The sequence below is a fragment of the Ictidomys tridecemlineatus genome, chromosome 13 (genome assembly GCF_052094955.1).
Source record: "Ictidomys tridecemlineatus isolate mIctTri1 chromosome 13, mIctTri1.hap1, whole genome shotgun sequence".
NCBI lineage: Eukaryota > Metazoa > Chordata > Mammalia > Rodentia > Sciuridae > Ictidomys > Ictidomys tridecemlineatus.
Window position 1 is genome coordinate 23523276 of NC_135489.1, and position 20364 is coordinate 23543639.

A 20364-nucleotide genomic window follows, 5' to 3' on the forward strand; every position below is an offset into this window, starting at 1 on the left:
CCATTCAGAAAGGGAGTTAAGTGAGGAGTTAACTGGCATGACCTTGTCACCAGTGCCAAACCACTGTGGTGTCAGGCTGCTCCTGCAGCTTGCTGAGATGTCCCTGCAGCCCATCTCCTCTGTGCCTTTTTGAAGGCACTAAATTACTAATTGATGGGTCAGGGAGAATTTGTTTGGAATGACAAATGCTGGAGAACTCATGGTGGTGATGGTTGCACAAAAATGGGAATGTACTTTGTCACTGGATAGAACTTAACTTTCACCATTTTTAAATATCCTATGTATCTCTTAGCCACAATTGAACACTAAAACAATGGTACTGGTGACGGGACTAGTGTTTCCCACAGCTTAGTCTGGAAAGCCTCTGGGCTGGGACTAAACGGTGCCATTGTGCCCTGGTGGTAAGGAGACCCTGGGGTAGACACACTGGCAGAATCCAGGGCAGACATTCCTTTGGAGACTCCCCAGCTGGACTCTTGCCTGGGGTGAAATAACAGATGCTGTGCCCTGGGATTGCAGTCTGATCTCATTGGTACAGAGGCTCCTGTCCATCCCCCATCCTCTCCTGCTGCCAGATCCCGTGAGGCCCAGCTTCCCCAGAGAACTGGGAGAGCAGCAAGCGGCTGTGCAGCAGAGGCGTCGGCCATTCATGCAGCCATCCATTCACGGGCTGCAGTGCTAGTGAGGCCAACAGGTGTTTAAAAGTGAATTTATAAAAGTAAACTGAACAGCGAGACTTCTCTATTTTATGGCTAGATAGGGACTCTACCTCCAGGAAAGAAATACAGAAGAATTTTCCTTAAAAGCCTCAAACTTTAAGTGGCTGTGGGGAAATAAGGCAGTGATTGCCTCAGGGGGTGGCTTTTGTTACCCCCTCTGGCAGGCAGATGAACCATTCTGTGCAGGGAAAAGTCACTGGTTTTGTGGTACATTGTGTCCTAAAACAAATTTTAGTGAGGTATTTGGAGAAAATGACACAAAGTTGTAGCAAAGTGGCAGAACAGAATGGGAAATTCTAATTTCCTGGTAAACTGGATTGAAGTAAAATATTCCAGAAAACACATAAACTATAAATGTACAACTTGATATATCGTCATTTTTGTATCTGTGTTGCCTAATCAAGAATCGCCTGCCTGTACGAAGGAAGCTGGGGTCGCTACACTTTCCCCAAGAGTAAAACTGTATCTGATCTCTAACAACCTTTGTCAACCTTTGCCTGTTCTTGAAGTTTACATAAACAGAGTTTAGAATGTGTTCTTACACAATCATAGCCGGGATTGATCCTTGTTGCGTGTAGTGGTAACTGCTTCATCCTCACTGCTATATTGTGTACCACATTGTAAAAGTGCTGGAGTTTGTCCATTGTGTTCATGGACATGGGGTTATTTTTAGTTGGTGGCAGTCACAGGACAAAAGCTGCTTGGAATAGTCCCATCTCTCTTTTGGTAAACCTGTACACTTCTGGGTGTGTATCTAGGAGTCACATTGCTGTGTCATAGGGGATGATGCACACCTTTTACTAGTAAGCTAATACTAAGCAATTTTCCAACATGGTTTTGCCTTTTTGTCTGAACAGTATATAAAAACTCAGACTGCTCCACACTTGCTGCCAGCTCCCGTGAGGCCCGGCTTCCCCAGACAACTGGGAGAGCAGCAAGCGGCTGTGCAACAGAGGCTTTCTCTAGTTGTCTCTTGTGTTCCCTTTCCTTCTCTTTTACGTGATGGCATCTCATTGTTGGTTTGCATTTTCCTGGTGACTACAGTGTAACATTTTCAAATGCATGATCACTGTAAAGGTGAATATCGACTTGAATTCTGATGGGTGAGCTTTTTGCTCTTGCCATTAGAAGGCTTTGTTAGAAAAGCTTGCCTTAAAGCCAACCAAAAAATGTACTCTCGTACCTGTTGATCAAGCATATGATGATGTAAGTCCCCTGTGATGGAAAAAGCCCGAGGGACGTCTGTACCCAAGATCCTCAGGGATCCGGGACTTATTTATGGGAAGGCATCGAGTGTTGAACTAATCCTTTCAACCTGTAGGACCTCCTTTGACAGGATTCAGTTTAAGACGGACAAGCCCCTTGACTTCGGAAACTCTGGTATAGACCTTATTTGACCTTGAGGTTGTTTGTCTTTGGGGATAAAAGGAGTATCCACGTTCCCTAAAAATTATTGGTCTTGCTCCTGTTAGGACTGATTTCTTGGTTTCTCCCACCACAAAGATTAAATAAAGGAATTCTAGTCCAGGATGCCTTGTGTGCTACATATGTATTGTCCTTCAGTTCAGGGTATGTGGTTGTCACTGGTAAGTCTGACTCAGGAAGTGTTGACTGGAGGCCAACAGATGTGTTTGTACCCTGCGGGGACCAGCAAAGCAGCTGTAGGAGGCTGCTTAGGGCTGGGAGCCCTGAGCTGGTGCCACATGTAGGTGAGAGGCAGAGATGCCTGCCTGCGGTTCAGTTGCTCTCCCTCTATTTCCTAGAGCAGGCTTTGTGGCACGAAGTCTCTAGAAATTGCGTTCAGTTAAAACATAGCTCTATGGTAAGTTGTAATTAATTGAAAAGAAAAAAAAATGTAGATGAGCATTTTGAATATACATGAGTAGTTCGTGCCTGATTTTTGCAAGACACTAACAATGAACTTGTTTACTCCATTTTCCTGGCTTGATCACCTGTTAGCCCTTTAGTAGTAGGCACAAAGTAAATGGCTGTACTGGTTGAGTGACTGGATCTAGGGCTGCTTTGCGTTAACAAGCTTACTCTTAGAAATGGATTTCTTAGTTCTACTTCGAAGTACAGTGAAGATGCAGGTGTCCCTGGCCATGTGCAAGGCCAGGGTGCACTCCACAAACCTGAATGTGTACACCATGGTTCCCAGAGCTGGAATTTTTTTTTTTTTTAGGTTTGCCAAGATAAATAGCAGTTGGAGTTTTGTTATGGGTTAATAGACTATCCTCCATTGTTTTTTGAAGTAACTTGTTGTACTAAGGACAGTCACAGCATAGAGTAGTCCTTCACTTGTAAAGGAGCTTATCATTACAGATGGCAAAAGGAAACATATTTAAAAACTATTACTGAGGAAAAACTTGGAAAATGTCATGGTATTTCTTAAAACTCAAGTTTTAGTTCAGCTCCATTATATACCAAGTGTGACTATCCTGACTGGTTTTCAGTCACTGACAAGCCACCCACTTAATGTTACTTCCTCTTGGCTGGGAAAAGTCTGAAATACCGAGAACCCCAATGACGAAAAGACTCCACCTCCTTGTCCGGCCCTTGCTGAAGGTCGGGGAGGTGGCAGGTGTGTGGCTGAGTAGGATGGTGGGTAGAGTTCCAAGTCGCACCTGCTCAAGGCGTTCGTAGGAGGATGGCACCGCCTTCTGGGGGTCATTTCTGAGCCAACTCTTGGAATTGTGTTGGGCCAACCACTGGGCCTTCCTTGGCTCATCTCTGGGTTCATGTCAAGTTCTTTCTTGTGTGGTAGTAGTGCCAGGTAAGGGCAGGAACGGATGCCCGGTGTGTCCTGGAGAGCTCTGTTCTGAACAGCTCGGGAGGCATTGCTGCCTGTGCACCGTGGTGTCTGTGGATGGTGCTTCTGCCTCTGGTGTACAGGGCTAGCCACGTGGATACCAGTTGGAATAAGAGGTGGGTTGCTTAGTACCTTTGCCTTCGGTCCTGAGTGGAGAAGGCTGCCTCCATTACAGTAAACAGACCCCTGAACTAGCTGTTTGCAGTCTTGATGCATAATTAACAATTCGGAGTGGAAAGCTGGAGGTGACCATTAGGTAGTACACTTTTGCTTAGTTGATACGGTTCTCCTTTGTTTCTTTTATTCCTCCTCCTTCCTCTCTTCCTTCCCCTTCTTGCCTTCCTCCTACCTAGGCAAGTTTGACTTCTCTAACTCCTGCTGCCCCTTCCTCTTAGGGCTGTTGGGTGTGGAGGGAGTTCCATATGCCTGTTTGTTGCCACCTCAAGGGCACAGCTTACAATTCAGCTCACTTTCTCTTCACTTCCCTCAGCCAGGGGAAAGGAACTTGACTTTCCCCCAAAGTGTCTTTGCTTACTAATGAATTACTTCTGCCTCTGGCTAAGGGTGGTTCTTTAGCACATCTCTTGCAATTAAAAAAGAATAAAGAAAACATCTTGTCAACCTTTCTTCCTTTCTGCCCTCGCAGTGGAGGCTGCGTTAGAATTGTTCAGAACATGAGATCATCCAGGAGATGGTGGTGGAGAGTTCACAGGGGTTATCCTTGAGGCCTTTTTGGATTCAGATGGCAATTTGCAGTCACACTTGGAGAATCAAAGACCAGCCCTTCTGATCATTGCCAGCCTGGCATGTCCCAGCTTCTGATGTGCATTTACTGGTACAGCTTAACATTGCCACTGATTTATCTTTTAAAACAGGGCAGTGGTGGCAGGAAAGAGCGTCAAGAGCTGGAAGTCGTTGGCCTGGAGTTCTGGCTCCAAACTCCTGTTAGACATGAAAACTTCTCTCTCCTAGAGCCCCACTGAGGGCCACCGCTTGCTTGTATGGGATTTGGGCTTCCTGTTTTATGTGCCTCTTTTGGGAACCTACTTTCTTGAGTCTAAAGGCCTAGAGCTTTGTGTTCCTCCTGGGAACAGTGTAGTGTGGGTGGAGAAGGAAGGACCTTGTATGTACCAGGATCCAATGTGGTTCTGCCGTTACTGCATGGCCTTGTGCAGAGAAGGATGAGCTATGGCCCTATTATTAGAAATGAGGATGTCAATGCTTACTAAAGGAGTTATAAGGATTAAATGAAAATGGCTAGAATATAGTTGATGTGGTGGCTGGAGCATGGTAGTGATCATAAAAGTTAGTTCAACGTGTATTGCCAAGAAGGGAAATGATGAATTTACCTGAAGGGGTTAGAGATGGCACTCCTGAATAGGAACCACCCTTAGTCTCTTCACTACCAGTAGATGAATTGTTGGTGTGCATTTGGGGTTTCTGCCTTCATTTTCTGTTGTCATTGCCCCCATACCCTTGGGATTCAGAGATCTCTCTCCCCTCACTTTGAATCTTGGCGCAAGAGCAGGTTGGACGTTCCCATTTCTTCAAAACTGAAGCACCTATAATACACACAGGCTTTGGTGGTTCAAATAATGTTCTCCACAAATGAATGCCTTCCACATACTAGGTGATGCTCTTCCATGTCACTGGACATGCGACAATGAGCAAAATCTTTCACCGTCTAGAACTTACAGGTAAGTTAAGACGGGCAGGAGATAAACCCAATCAATTCAGATGTGTGCCAAAAACATGGCAGGAAAACACTTAGTTTAAGATAGCAGCTGGAAGGTGACCTCTGAACTGAGCTTTGCAGTTCAGAGAAATCCCTAGGCTCTAGAGGATGGGAAGGAAAGTTAAGTCAAAGGTCCCAAGGAAAGAAAATGAGGTGGGTGTTCCTGCTGTGGAGCCTGCTGGAGAGAGATGAGGGTGGGGAGGATATGCACAGTTTAGATTTTATTAATATAAAATATAATACTTGAAGCAGGAAACAAGAAGCAACATAATTTCAAAGACACTCTTGCTGCTACTGAGAAAATGGTACTTGGGGTAGGAAGTGAAGAAACGGGCCAGGTAAAAGGATCCAGGCCAGAATGGACAGGGTGGACGGAGAGGTGACCAATCCAGGATATGTTCTGGAGCTCAAGTTGCAGATGCATTCTAACCACTTGTTGCCTGAGCTGTGACAGTGTCCTTCCTCCATAGCATCAGTTAGTGGCAGGGGTGACACAATCTCTTTTCTAGAGCCTGTGGAGAACTTTCAAGGGGAGTCCATGAGGGATTAATAGGACTTGGTGTCAGACATATCCATGGCACCTAGTTCCCGTTTGCCTTTAGACCAAGCCTTGAAGGGTTGCTTGTCTTCAGAGACAGAAGATGGGTGGTGTCTGACACAGGGCATTCCATAGGTCTAGCTGTTGTTTTGTCCTTTATTAACACAAATGACAGGAAGCTAAGATTTAGTGGAAGGACTGCTAGATGTTCCCCTGTAGCTGTAAGACTCGTGCTGGGAACCCTGCTTTTGACTCTTTAGTTTGAGAGAAGCATAAAACACTGCATTTGCTTAATACACCCATTGCTCAGAATTTAGTCTGCAGGACCCAGAAATGCCAGGAGTTCTGACAGACAAAACCTGCAAGTTACAGGAGCAATGGCTATGCTAACTCTGCAGAGAGAAGTGCAGCATCGTCAGACTCGATGCTGAGGTTTGGCAACTAAGCTGCTCTTCCTCATGCCCAGATGTTCTTGAGCTGGTGACAGCCCTGTGCTGATGGGTTATTTAGATACCGCTATATTTAGTGCTTCTGGTGGAAGAGAGGCTGTACTTTCTTGCTTATGAGAAGCAAGAATCTACAGTGCTGGAGTGCATGTACGTGCATTCATCTGTTCAGCCAGTGTGCACTGAAGTACTTTCCGGGACCTACCCAAAAGCATGGAACAGAGATGAACAATGTTAGTTGCTGCCCTAGAGGGCAAAAATCGTCTATACAAGCGAGTGTAGTGCACTTCAAGGCTATTGCGGGGAAAACACAGAAGAGACTGCTGGGGCCCATCGTGGCACAGAAAGGCCTGACAGGAAGTGGTATATCAGCAGGACCTCAGAGGGTGTATAGCAGTAGAGAAAAGGAAGAAATCTGAAGCACAGGAAAAAATGGGAGCAAGGGTGCAAACAAGAAGATTCTTGAGCTATTTGATAAATGGCCTAATGTGGCTGGAGTAAGGAGGGATGTGATCCAAAGAGTCACTTGTACCAGGTTGTGAAGAGTCCAGTATAAATTTTATCTCGTAAGGGGTCAACTGAAGTAAAGGAATGGCAACTGTGAACAACGATGTTTGTGGGTTTTTAAGATCTAAAGTTTCTCAACTTGGGGATTGTTACTAATGGGCCAGATAGCTTTCTGTGGGGATTGTCCTGTGCATCATCAAGCCTACCCTCCTGACAACAGTAGCCCTGCACCCACCCACCCACCCCGCTTGGTTCTTGAATGTGAGAGGGAAATGTGTGCTGGTGTTTTGATGATGGACATCAGGGCTGAGTTGTGATGGTCACAACATGGTGCTGCTCTGTCCTTAAGTCAGCAGTGAAAACAGACTCCAGAGAATTAACCAAAGTATGAAAGTAGTGTGTTAAACACCACCAGAGGGTGGGTACGTCAGGACAAGGGATGGCCAATAAGTGGTCTACTGTAAACATGCAGTGGTTATTTTTAATCGGGAATCTTTTTTTTTTTTTTCCATTTCCTACGAGTTCTTAGGATACTTCGTGGACTCCGGAGAGTAGCCTTCTCTTAAGCTAGGACCTGCTTCTCTGGGGACACTCAGTGGTTAAAAAACGATGCAACCACATTTCCCTGAAAACCACTGAACTAAGGATCTCCACTGAGCCATACGCCTTACCCTTTTCATGGGTGTTTTCGAGGTAGATACTAAGATTCTGCCATGAACTAACTCTTACTTGGGAACAGGAAGGTGATTGGGTAGTGAATGATAAATGTGCCTACAGTGTTCTGTTCAACCTACTGATTGGGATAGCTCATGCTGAGAGAGTGTGAAGGGTGTATCCAAGGAAGTTCTGCAATTTGAATGCCGAGGGAGCTCGGGAAACCTTGGTAACCTGAGTACCAGACCCACACTTCTGCCACACCAAGACACGATTGCTGTTTTCAGCTTCACATTCTGGAAAGAAATGTGGCTCATCCTTGTGTCCAGAACCATGGTGATTGCTTTTATTTTTCTCTTTTGTATATTTTCTGTTATTTAAGGTGGGGGACTATGGATTGCTTAGTTGGAGTCTGTCAGTTCTGTGTGGTATTTACCCAAGCTCTGATCTGTGTGTTCTGGAACTCCAGGAAGGTCCTGGAACCTGGGGGAATGGAACCGGAGAGAATACGGTTGTTACTCGGGTTGTGTCCAGAAGAAAAATGCAACAGCCGATGTGTTCAACTATTTTTAAGTCCTGGGATGTGGGCTTAATAGGGATACCCTCCTACTGCAGTAGTCTCCATTAATCTACTAATACATTCACCACAAGCTCATGGGTGTCCCGTGTGTGAGGCATCTACGTAGCAGGGAGAGTTTTTGTTGGTGTAGGGCTTATTCATGCTGCCCCAGAGTTTGGGCTTCTGGATTTAAAATGCTTGAAGCCTAAAAGTTTATACATGAACTTCTGTGGTGTATGTGGTAAGAAGAGCGCCCATAAGACCAGAGTGCTGCTTTGGTGCCTGTCCCCATGGGTCTCCGTTCCCGCTAGTGGCAGTGTAGCTTGCACCCTGGACAACAGCCTCTAAGAGCAGCACTGCTCAGCCGACTGGGTGTTAGTGCTCAGGTGAGCTGAAGGAAGGCAGCAGGCACAGACTTCCTCTGTGGGAACGATAATTGGACCCAGCAGTAGCTCACTGTGTGCACACAGAACTGGAAAATCCATTGGTCCCTTCATTTACTTCTTAGCTTCTCCAGTGTGTGTGTGTGTGTGTGGGGGGGTGCGTGGCGGGGGTGCGGTTACTATGATTTTTTTTTTTCTGGAAAAAGTTTTAAGATGAGTCACTTTGTCCTCAGTGAATAATTCTAGTCTCCTCCCCCAATCCATTAGAGAATAAATGCAGTTTGTTGTATAATAACCTCAACTGTTTTCATGCTTTCTCTAAACTGAGTCTTTTTGTTAGGACTATGAAGGATCAAATCGGCAGTATTTAAAGCTGCAAACCCATTTTCAGCTGGATGGGAGGGAACATTTAACTGTGAAAGTATGTCTCTTGCACTTAACCTGGAGGAGTTTGAGGTAGTTGTGGTCATCCTAGGAAGTCTAGCTGCCCCGCTGCTCTGTATGTCAGCACTGGGTAGAACTCTCTGGAGAATGAGTTCCAGGAGGCAGGCTGCATTATTGATAACGCTTGTTTAGTAATTCCTCTCAAAATCGCCATGGAGATTGGGGGCATCTTTTTAAGGTTCTTGGGCAGTTGTCACACAGAAAATGCCCATTTAAATTCCTAGCTCTAAAGTCACAACCAGTTCATGGTTGCAACTCGAGGTACATGTGTGCTGGTTCTGGAGCATTTTTCCCTTCCCTGGAGGCCCGAGGGTTTCGGATGCAGTTACTGAGCCTCTCACCAGTGTACCTGGGCTGAAGGTTTCCTCCTCATTCTTGGTGTTAAATTTTTGGAATTCTGACCGAGCTCGGCATTGTAGAATTCACTGGAAAAAGTTGGGAGACTTATTTGTCTTATTTCATCCTCAACTGAATAAAGGAGGATTCAAAAGCTGTATAGGTATCATTCTAAAGTGTGGAGGGAATAGAAGTTGAGCATTTTGGAGTGATAAAGTACCAAATAGGAAAACACCTTTCTAAAGGCAGTTTGAGAGTAAGGTGAGAAATGATATCCTTGGTTTTCTTACTTGAGTACAAAGGGATCCTATACTGTTTTACTGAGCATTCTTTTTCCATTCACATAAGCTATAAATATGGGTCTATTAATTATGCAGTTGGACCAGGTCCAAAAATCTAATGTGATCCCTCACAAGAACCTACTAAATCTGGCCCCTGAACTGCTCAGTTTGGTTTTGAGCCCTTTCCCCTCCTGTTCTATGTACCCCCAACACTGGCTGCCTTTCAGTTCCTTGGTGAGCCCTTCTCCTTCCTGCCCCAGGCTTGTCACAGGTATTTTTTTTAGCCTAGAAGCCCCCTTTCTCCCTACCTTTCCCAGGCAGCTCCTTACCCATCTAGGGCTTAGCTTGAACCTTACCTCTTCAGCAACCCTGCTGACCCAGACGAGGTTAGAACGTCAGTGCTGTTGAAGCAGTTAATACTGCTGCAGTAGATGAGTTGTGTACTGTGGCTGAGGCCCTTAAAGATAGGGAAATGTCTTTGCTTCACTGTTCTCCAGCATCCCATATGGCACCTGTCATGTGGAGGTGCTCAGTGAGTATTTGGGAGATTTTGTCGGAGAATCGGTTCTTTGTTTTCAAATACAGACATAAGATGCAGATTAAGATAGAATGTGACAATGATATCAGATAAGTGAGATTTTTCTCGTGGCATGGTTTGAGAATGGTTTCATAAGCATGTAAGGGCACATACCAAAAATACGACTAGTAGTTTTGGATACATGTAGATGGATTTTTTTCCTTCTGATATCTGGAGAGGAAGTACTAGATTTTATAATCTTGCTGTTTAACTACATAGTTAACACATTGGAATGAAACTTTTTTCTCTCCCATCCCCTTTACCCCAAGGGTGTTGAAAAGCTTTTTGCTGTTGTAATGTTAATGTGGTTCACATTCATGAAAGAACATAGAGCAAGATCAGGAGTGATCTGTCTTGGGCCTCAGGGATCCCCGTGATTGGCTTAGGAATCGTGCATGAGTTTTCTGTTAGTTGGTGGGCTATGGACAAACAGCATAGAATTCCTCTGGCTATAAATTATAGGGGCTTACCAGTGAAGAACATCCAGGGAAAAGGGTAGGTAATAGTAAGTTCTGTCAGCTTTTAATGAGAATGAATGAACAGGGGACCCTAAGAACCTTGGCTTGTTGGAGGAGGAGTTAAGTAACTTGGGGAGTGCCTTGGGAAGCGTAGGGCGTGGGTGTTCCCATGACACTTTGCATGTGGCTCTGTTGACTGTTTGTATCTGCACCCTCCTAGAGGGAGTTCTTCACATATTATTCCCGGGGCTGAAGGTCCTACCAGCTGGCAATAACTATTGATCACAAAATACTGCTAAATGCTGTATTTGCATTATTTGCTCCTAATAACTCTGGTACAGAAGATACTCGCCCCCACTCTCCAGATAAGGAAGTTGAGCTTCAGAAGCATAGAACCTCACCTGCTAACAAGTGTTGGGATGAACACCTTACACCCGGCTCTTCTGTCTTCTCTGTCTCCTTTGGTAGAAGCCCAGCAAGCCCCCTAAACACAGGGAGGAATGTACAGGCAGATATGGTTAGCCACCAAGTTAGGGTCTTGTCCCTTCCTGGGGAGCTCTGTCCATATTGCCTAGCTTCACGCCCAGGTTTCATTGCACCTAATTGTTCAGTCTTACTCACCCTTAGTACTGAACATACCTGCCGGCTTACCTGAGTGTGCCATTGCTAATGGGCACTTATAATTTTTTATGCATATTCACATGACACTGTGCCTATATAAAACACATACTCAGCAGAATCTTTAATATTTCTCAGGAGGGGTAGACAGTGGGAGACTTGGACTGATGTCCACCCCTCCCCCCAGTTCTGGTAGACTTTACTCTTGGCAACTTGGTTAGTACTCTAAACCCTCAGGTTTCACCATAAAATAGGGTTGATGACTCAGTTCATCTTAACTTGGTTTTAGTTATGTCAAATATTTTATTCCTTTCAATTTTACTTGTGTTGGTGTAAGGTTATGGAGGCAGCATGGACAATTCCAGAGTGTGAATGTTTCAGATGCCTGTATTTTCCTCCAAGTTCCACCTTGGCTCTAAGTTTCACCGGAAATAGTGGTTTTAATTAGGACAGCACATTGATCACTTGGAAGGTTTTGTTTAAGTTGAAATAGAGTGCCCTGATTCTACTCCCAGAGATTTGATCTCTCAATTGTTGAAATGTGGCACCTGGGTGTAGGTGCTTCTGTGTTTTAAAGATCTGCAGGTAATTCTTATGTGCCAGCCAGCATTGAGAACAACTTCTTAGTTTCTGCAATGAGGAGGGCTAAATCCAGCTGTTGAATTTGATAGACGTAGCTACCTAAGCACTACAACCTGCAGGATATCAAAAGAATTCCAGTACCGTGGAACACCTGGGGCTCATCTTCTAATCCCAGTCCCATCAGCCTCCTGCTTTCTGGACAGTACAACACGTACCATCATCACCTGATGTACACTGTACTATGGGCTCAATTCTGAGAACACATCATAAGGTTGGTATAATTTTTAGTCTGTTGTTTAACTGAGGCTGAGACTGTGCATCAACTTAAGCTGATAAGTGATTAGGATTCTCACCAAAGGAGTTCTGACCGTGGAGCCCACATACAAAACCAGTGCTGGACTGTGTGAAAGTTCATATAAATGGGTCAGCGAGGTGCTCTTTTGGACACTATGTACACTTTAATGGGGCTCTTAAGAGTGCTTTAGCTCCTGAAAAGAATCCACAAGCTGATGGGCACATAATGGGCTGCGGTGACCCTTCAAATCAGCCACTCCACATGCACTACTAGTTCTTAATTTGCTTGCACAGGAGACTCACGGGAAGCTTTAAAAACACTGCTGGGTTCCTGCCCTCAGAGCCTGATGCAGGGGTGTCGCCTGGCATGGGAATTGGTGAAAGCTCCCCAGGTGATTCTCCGGTACAGTTTGAGTTTTTGTCACAGGAAGCCACTGGCTCCAGCTAACTCTGCAGAGAAATGAACTACGGGTCTGGAGAACAGCTCAGTCCTAATGTATCTGATGTACCTATCTGCCTTCTGTAGCCAAAATATTGGGCTCTTTCCAAAATCACCAAAATCTCTTTGATTTGGTGATGAGGTCAGGCTTGCTATTTTGACTTGGATATAGTAGAACTTAGCATTGTTAAGAGCAACAAATCGTATGGCATTGTAATCGGGTTATGTGGGGAGATTTACCTTCTCAACAGTCTGCTGCCATGGAGTAAGGCTGGTCGAGGGGAGAGTCATGGACAGGAGGAATTCCTTGGAGGTGAAAAGCTATTGAGGGGCAACTCAGAACCTTTGTAAAGAATATCCATATGTTTAGGATGGTAGCCTTCTGTGGAAATATATTGACCTACTGCTACATCGCAGATGAGACTCCAGCACAGTGACCACAGCTGTGTGGCATTTTGGGGGAAATTTGCAGAAGGTAAAAACAACTGATCTTAGAGTAAACAATTCAGTGGCACTCATGTTGCTCAGTGCTGCACGGGCCACCACATCAGTAGGCCTGGGCATCTCATCACCCCAGAGGAAACCCACCCGCTTCCAAATCCTTGCCGCAGTCTGGCTGGGCAGGAATAACCGAGCCGCCACAAAGCCTTGTAGGTTCAAACAGCAACTACTTTATTTCAACTCTCACCGGCACTGCATTTGCGCTTTTCCACCAGCGCCACCCACGAGGCCTTCTCCCGGGACACACCACACACCAACTGGAAATCCCTCCTCCGGCACTTCCTCAACCAATGGGAGCTCTCCGGGAACTCCAAAGTAGCAGCCAAGGCGGACAGCAGGGGTCTAATATGCAATTGAATACACAGCTTAACATAACCATTATCATCTCAATGGCTTGCTGGTGTCACCTCTCAACCATTCCATTCTGGCAAAAATGCCATGCCTCATTGCGACTTGGCTATGGCTCTCAGCAAATCCTTTTGGAAGCTCAGAACTCATCTGTCTTCCTTCCTGAAGCCATCACAGTTGCACACTGGCCTCTTTCCCTCCTAGTTTGTTTCTTTGGCCATTTATTATGCACTGACCCTCTACCACTTAGGGCTGGATTGCAGGGGCCATGCATCTTGCTCAAGGTGAGACAATCTGGGGGTGACCAAGTGGTTGGACGTTGTTTGCAAAGCCAATATGAAAAATTTGATTATGTTAAACCATCCTTAGCTGTCCTGTAAGTTGCTCATCATGTATGGTAAATGTGACATTGGATAAATAGTCTTGCTCAGTAATTCATAAGAGCCTGAGACTGAGAATCTATGGAGGAGGGTAAAAATGAAGAAGCAGAGGGGAGGCCAGCCATCCTGCACCCTCAAACCAGACTGATGTAGACGCTCTATTTTTAACAGTGAGCACCTGTTACTGTAATGCATGTCCACATGTGTTACTGTGGAGCTTGACATATGTATGACAATATCCACACACTTCCAGGTGTCAAGTGGGGACTAGCTTTGAATCTAAAACTGGCTTGATCAGCTCTGTGTATCCTACATCCTTGTAAAAGTTAGAGGGCATGTGGGCATCCAACTTTAAGTTGGCATTACCTTGTTGCTTATGCTTTCTCTCCCTCCACTAAGTAGCCACTGCTCTTCTCCAGAATTGTTCATGACACCCTATTAGAGTATATTTTTATGTGAATTATTGACCCAAGTAGATGATACGTTCTGAAATTAGGGGATGCATTTCCATGTTTGTACTCTGATTACATGGTGCTTACCACAATGTATTTCTGTATAAACTAAGTGTCCCATAAGGGCACACATTCTGTTGATGTCCTGTGCTCAGTGAATGTGTAGTGAGCATCACCTCTATCCTAAGGAGGTGCTAGATCTCAAGGATGCAAAGATGGTCAATAGTATGCCTGAAATTATCACAGTAATTATGTGAGACTGATGTGAGGACAAATGATGGCAAAATCAGATACAGCTAATCAGAGAGGGCCATACTGTGTCAGTTCACTGGGGAGCTGGCTCTGGGGATGGTGCTGGTGCTGGACTCTCTGAACAGGGGAGGAAAGGATCCTGGCCCTAAACCAGCAAGAATAAGGATAGAAGTCGGCAACCTTTCTGTGAAGGGCCAGGTAATGAGTCTACTAGGCTTTGAGACATAGGACTGTTTTGAACAGTATCATTAAAGTCTTAAAGTAGCCATGGATAATGCATAAACGGTTATGGATGTATTCCAGTTTTACTTTATAGATGACAAAACTTGACTTATTTTTTTCCACATTATGTGAACATTGATCTCTTAATTTTTTTCAACCATTTAAAAGTTCTAAAGTTTAATTCATGTACTATACAAAAGTAGACCTGGTGCCAGATTTGGCCTGCAGATAATTTGCTGACCCTTTTACAAAGGGAAGTGAGCTGGTGCTGCAGGAGCAGACCCGAGTACAGGCATGCGAGTTCTGATGGAGGTCAGCACACCTTTCTGAGTGGCCGGGTGGTGGGTCTAGGTGGAAGCCGAGGTCCTGCACTCCCAACATGCTCCCAGGTGGTAGTGATGCTGACTGAGGTCCTTGCATGGAGCAGAGAGCTAAATAAAGTAGCACTACAGTCCCCCTTGGTGGGACCTGGTGTTGATTAGTTCTGTGGGTGTGGGAAATTCAGAAACTTTCCACCTACCCATGGCTTTTGGTCTAATGAAAGACATTTTTATGTAAGTATAAAGATAAGTTCTCACCCTGGGTGAGTTCAATTAACAGAGGGAGTCAGGAGTGACTAATTCCCGTTCTGGCTACGATCACTTATGCAGTGAGTGTGGCACACAAGTTCCCAGCTGAGCTGGGCTGAGCCCCCGGCCTCAGTACATCCATTTGCTTCCTGTTGGGATTGCTTTAATTCTTCTTAGTTGTTTCCCTGTCTTGAGCCATTGGGACACCATTTACACTGAGGCTGTTTCAGGTAAAATTTCTTGGATGTGCTGACTGGAGGGGAAGTCCCAGGAGTATACCTCAGCATAGTGACTAGAGAACTGTACTGAGGCTGAGGAATAGGACCACTCATCTAAAGCATAGGGATAGGATCTTGCAGGTCATAGCTGCTGGGTGGATGGTGGCCTCAGACAATGGAGAAGGGATGTTCACAGGGAAGGTTGGAAAATGCTCAAAGTTTACCTTGAAGATTCTTAATACTCAGAAGCTCTCGGGTACTATAACTATACAGATCTTTGTTTCAAAATGTTATCTTTCTATAAAGATAGAATAATATTGTCTTACAAGGCAGGCTCAGGAGGCAGGGCGAAAGGAAACATTCTGTGGATTTCTTTGTGGTAACAGAATGAATGATTTTGGCTCTCTACCTGAATTGCGATGTGAAGCATGAAAACTGGTGGATGTTTGCTTTCTCTTGGATAAGTTTGATTTTATTACTGTAGGACTTTCCTGCTTAGTAATGAAATAGAAATTTAGTAGGGCTCAGGGTCTTATTCTTAAAAAGCCCAGTGACCACCTGGAGAAAAATAATCTTGCAGTGGTTGGGAGGAGGCGGGACCTAAGTAAAGCCAGCTGGCTGCCTATGTGCGGGCAGCTGCCTGGCTGGCCACAGGGCTTGGAGTTGTCACTCCACTAGTGAGGTGTGGACTGTGCTGACCCAAGCACACGTTCTGGCTGACCTGATAGTTAAGAGCCACTAGTTTCCAGTTTTCTAAGAATATTCTGTGGCAAGAAAACTACGTCGCTATGTACACAGCTTCTGAAGCAAAGACACCCCGTGGAAACTGCTTACCTGTGAGAAGAGAACTTGAATCAGTCTGGCAGCTGTGTGGAGGGTGGGGCTAGGGGTGACACCAGTAGACCAAGATGCTGCCATTTAGTGCAACATGGGGTGCTCTCGGGAGCTTTTGTCACTCCTGGTGAATTGGCCGGACCAGGACTCATGTTCTTGAAGCCAGGTGGTTTATTTATTTTAATTTGTTATATATGATGCAATTCAATTCATATTACGCTTACAGAGCACAATTCTTCACAGTTCTTCTCTGGTTGTACTCAAAGTAGTCACACCATACATGTCTTCATATCTGTACTTTGGAATCAGACATCATTACCCTCTGTCTTTACTACCCCCTAACCCCCCACCCTTCTCCCTCCCCTTTGCTCTATCTAGAGTTCATCTATTCCTCCCATGCTCCCCTTCGCCCCCATCCCCATTATGAGTCAGTATCCTCATTGTCAGAAAACATTCAGCTTTTAATTTGTTGGGATTGGCTTACCTCACTTAGCATTAGTCTCCAACTCCATCCATTTACTTGCAAATACCATGATTTTATTCTCATTGCTGAGTAATATTCCATTGTGTGTTCCAGTTTCCCTATCCATTCACCTACTGAAGGGCATCTGGGTTGATTGCACCATTTACCGACTGTGAATTGTGCTTCTATAAACATTGATATGAAGCCGGGTGATTCTGTGAGCAGCAGGGGCTGAGAATGCCAAGTTAAGACTTATCGGGCAAGTCGCTGGAGTTTGCTCCAGGTGTCACCACTTGGCTGGAAGGGCCGTGCTGTCTCCTGCCAAAGGTTGGCTAGGTTAAACAAGGTTAGGATAGTGTCTGGGGTAGGTCGAATGAGGATGTGGGGGCATGTTTAACTTTTGCATTGTATAAGCCACAAAGTGGCAACTTGGGATGCTGAAGCATGTTTTGGTTGACCTGTTGTTTGGGAAAGTGGCTTTATCCCTGAACGCAGAATATCAGCTAGGTCTCCCAAATGGGAATTTGTGGATTTCTTTGTAATATCCATTCTGTGGCTTTCTTTGTAATATCAGAAATGAATGATAGATGGCTTTAGAAGTAGTGGCCCCTCCTAGGTAATGACACATGTTTAGGACCCTGCATACTTCACCTTGTATCTGAACTTTTTCCCCTCTCATCTTTCAGTACACAAGGGTCTGGATCCCTGACCCGGATGAAGTGTGGCGCTCAGCTGAATTAACCAAGGACTACAAAGAGGGTGAGAAGAGCCTCCAGCTCAAACTGGAAGATGAGACTGTAAGTGCTGGCGCTGGGTGTGGGAAGCCAAGGCCTGTGCTGATCAGGACTTGGTGGTAGCTTGTGGGCTGGGCTTTCTCCTGGCCATTGGAGCTTCTGAGCCCTTGGATTCTTCTTGTCGATGGCAATGCATCTCAAAGTCCTAACCCCAAGGCTGCCCTGGGCGTGTCACCTAAGTGCCCATTGGGGTTAATAGGTATGAGCACTTGTGGCTGAGGCAAGCATCTTAAGTGGAGGGAGGGCAATGGAGGCCTCTCTGTGGGGAGGAGAGGGAAGAGGACTCGCACGGGGGCCGTTGCAGGTAAGGTGGCAGGAGTGTGGGTTGCAGTGCAGTCTGCCTGGGTGGATTCGGCCTCAGCCATCGCTGGCTTTGTGATCCTGGACACGTTAGCAGTTCTGGGCCTATTGTTCTCCCTGGAGAACAGGATGATGGTTTGTCTAGACTAGTTCTGAGAACAACATGGGGTAAGATGTAACAGGTACACTTCAGGGTAGTACCTGGCAGGAAGGGTCTCCATATGTGTTGGATGCATTGTTTTGATTAACTTTCAGGTTGTCGTCATCAAAAGGAGATGGAGGTATTAACTCTAAAACTCTCCTCCTGAAAGCTTCCATTCAGTCTCCTTTTCCAGGAGCCATTGGCTACCTCTGATTCGTGCATTCCACACATTCTAGTGCTCAGAATGAGCACTGGGGACAGTTGTGACCCCACATTTTGGGGATCGCAGTGCTGGAGGTGACAGTGAACAAGCAATAGAGGTGAGGCAGAAATGCAGTAGATCCGGGAGGGAGGCTTAGCCAGCTGGGATGAAAGTGCTCAGAGGTCCAGCTTCTTGAGGACTGCAGAAGGAGCTACCAGAGAGTTGGTGTGCAGGCTTGGAGGAGAGTGTGCCACAGAGCAGTGGGGTGTGCCAAATTCCTAAGAACTAAGTTCATTTTGGATGTGTGGAAACTTAAGTTCATTTTGGAAGGAAAGGAAGTCAGTGCCTCTAGGACCCAGTGGGGAAAGGGGACAGGTAGCGTCAGACTGAGGATAGAGGCAGCAGTTCATGCAGCGTGTACAACAGCGGGAGAGAAACTGATTGTTAGCAAAGGTGCAGGGAGAGTCGAGATTGTTTTCTGGGGTGGATTCCTTGGGCTGCAGGGTGGGCATTGCTTGTAGGCAAGGTTTGGATTGGTGTGATCAGTACCTCTCTAAACTCCAACAGCATTAGAAAGTCTGAACCATGTCCTGAAGCCTGCGTTATTTACTGTTGCTGTTTGTCACTCTTTCAAGCTCTTTGGTCTTGCCCACCTTTCTAGATGGTTGGTGATGAACCTGCCCATTGAACAGTGTCCCATCTTGAACATTCTCCTACTGCTGTTTTGTGTTAATATAATTGGGTGTGTTACTTAGTAAAACTAGGGCAGAACAGTGAGTTGGTTAGGAAGTATCAACACCAAGGTCCCCCACCCACACCTTGCTCTTGCTGACAGGCAGGCTTTGCTAGCCCCCTCCAAGTTTTTCAGGTGAGAATCAACTCCCAGCAGATGGAATCCTGTTTACCATGTTGAAAAACTTCCCACCCTCTGCCTGAAACAAAATGAGTCCACCCACATGAATAGTCTTCTACTCCAACAGATTTCACTTCAGTTGATGTTTTCAAGTGGGTGGGTGTTTTTAAAAGTTGTACGGAGGTAGTGAGGAATGATCTGCTGTGTTGCTAAAACAGAGCAGATGCTTGCCTCCCCGCTGCACTTGGATTTGGCCCTGCATGACTAATCTTGGCAGCTGTCCAGGGTCCATCTCTTCCCTCTCTGGCTTTGAGGCTGGTCAGTGTGGAATTGACAGGAAGCCTGGGGCTGAAAATAAGTAGTGCTCCAGAAATAATGGGCTCTGAGTGTCTGAGTCTGTCCAGGTTACTCATGGGCTGCCCTAACTGGCTCTAGGTGACATTGGGAGTGACCCAGGTGCTGTGCACCGGAAGGAGTCCAGAGCAGCATGACTGGGTGAGCATTTGAAGCACGCCCCCCCCCCCCCCCGAAGCTGGAACCATTCTCTAACACCAAGCTGGTGGAATAGCCACCTCAGTCTTTGCCCCTAACCCCCGAAGGCCAACGTCTCTTTCGTTGCTGAAGCGAAGAGTTAAAATCAGATTCTCTACCAGAAAGTTTTCCTAACTCTAGCCTTAGGGCAGGACCTTACTGCCAATCTTTCCCTTCTACTTTCAAGGTATCTGGGCTGCTCACTGTTCCAAGATTTCCCCCACTTATGATCCTTCATGATTGCCATAATAAAAACATAACATAAAACTTACCATGTTAACCATTAAGTGTATAGTTGAGGGACATGCACAATGTTGTACAGCCATCCCATGATCCTTCTCCAGACCTCTTTTCATCTTGCAAAACAAACTGTCCTCATTCAATGCTAACTTTCCAATCTCCCTATTCTTGACTGCAGTCCCTGGAAGCCACCATTCTATTCCCGATGACTTTAACTACTCTGGGTGCTTTGTACATAGTGGACTCGAAACAGGCTTGTTCCATGTTGCAAATAATACAGGAAGTTTTGTATTATAGCCAGTAAGATGGTAACCTATTGGGGATAAGGATGGGCCTCTACCTTTTCCTCCCTGAGCTATGATAGTGCGAGCTAGCCCTCCACCTGGGATTCTGCTGCTAAGGTGGATCTGATATGTCAGCAGATGCTGACCTGTCCTGACACCTGGCTGGTAGTAGAGCCCTGTGCAGGTCAGCGCTCTCCTGGCCCCGCCTCCCTCACAAGCAGCTCCCTGCCCTCTAGTGGCTGGGAAAACTCTCCCCCAATCTCCTTGATTTGCTTTTAAAATTGTTTTCACCTTTTTTCCTTAAATCTTTAGGTATACATGACAGTATATTTTGACATAGTATACATATATGGTGTATAACATCCTAATGTCATTCTTAAAATTCTTTTTAGAGGGACTG

The 20364-nt window shown here is 45.7% G+C and overlaps 1 protein-coding gene across 4 annotated transcripts in view; it reads left to right on the forward strand.

Annotated features, from left to right (window-relative positions):
- Myo5b (myosin VB) overlaps positions 1-20364 on the forward strand; it is a 301342-nt gene that overhangs the window by 96213 nt on the left and 184765 nt on the right. For all 4 annotated transcript variants that reach the window (XM_078030049.1, XM_078030050.1, XM_078030051.1 and 1 more), the window contains exon 2: positions 17305-17415. In XM_078030049.1, the coding sequence (XP_077886175.1) occupies positions 17305-17415 (111 nt within the window). The remainder of the gene's footprint in view (positions 1-17304; positions 17416-20364) is intronic.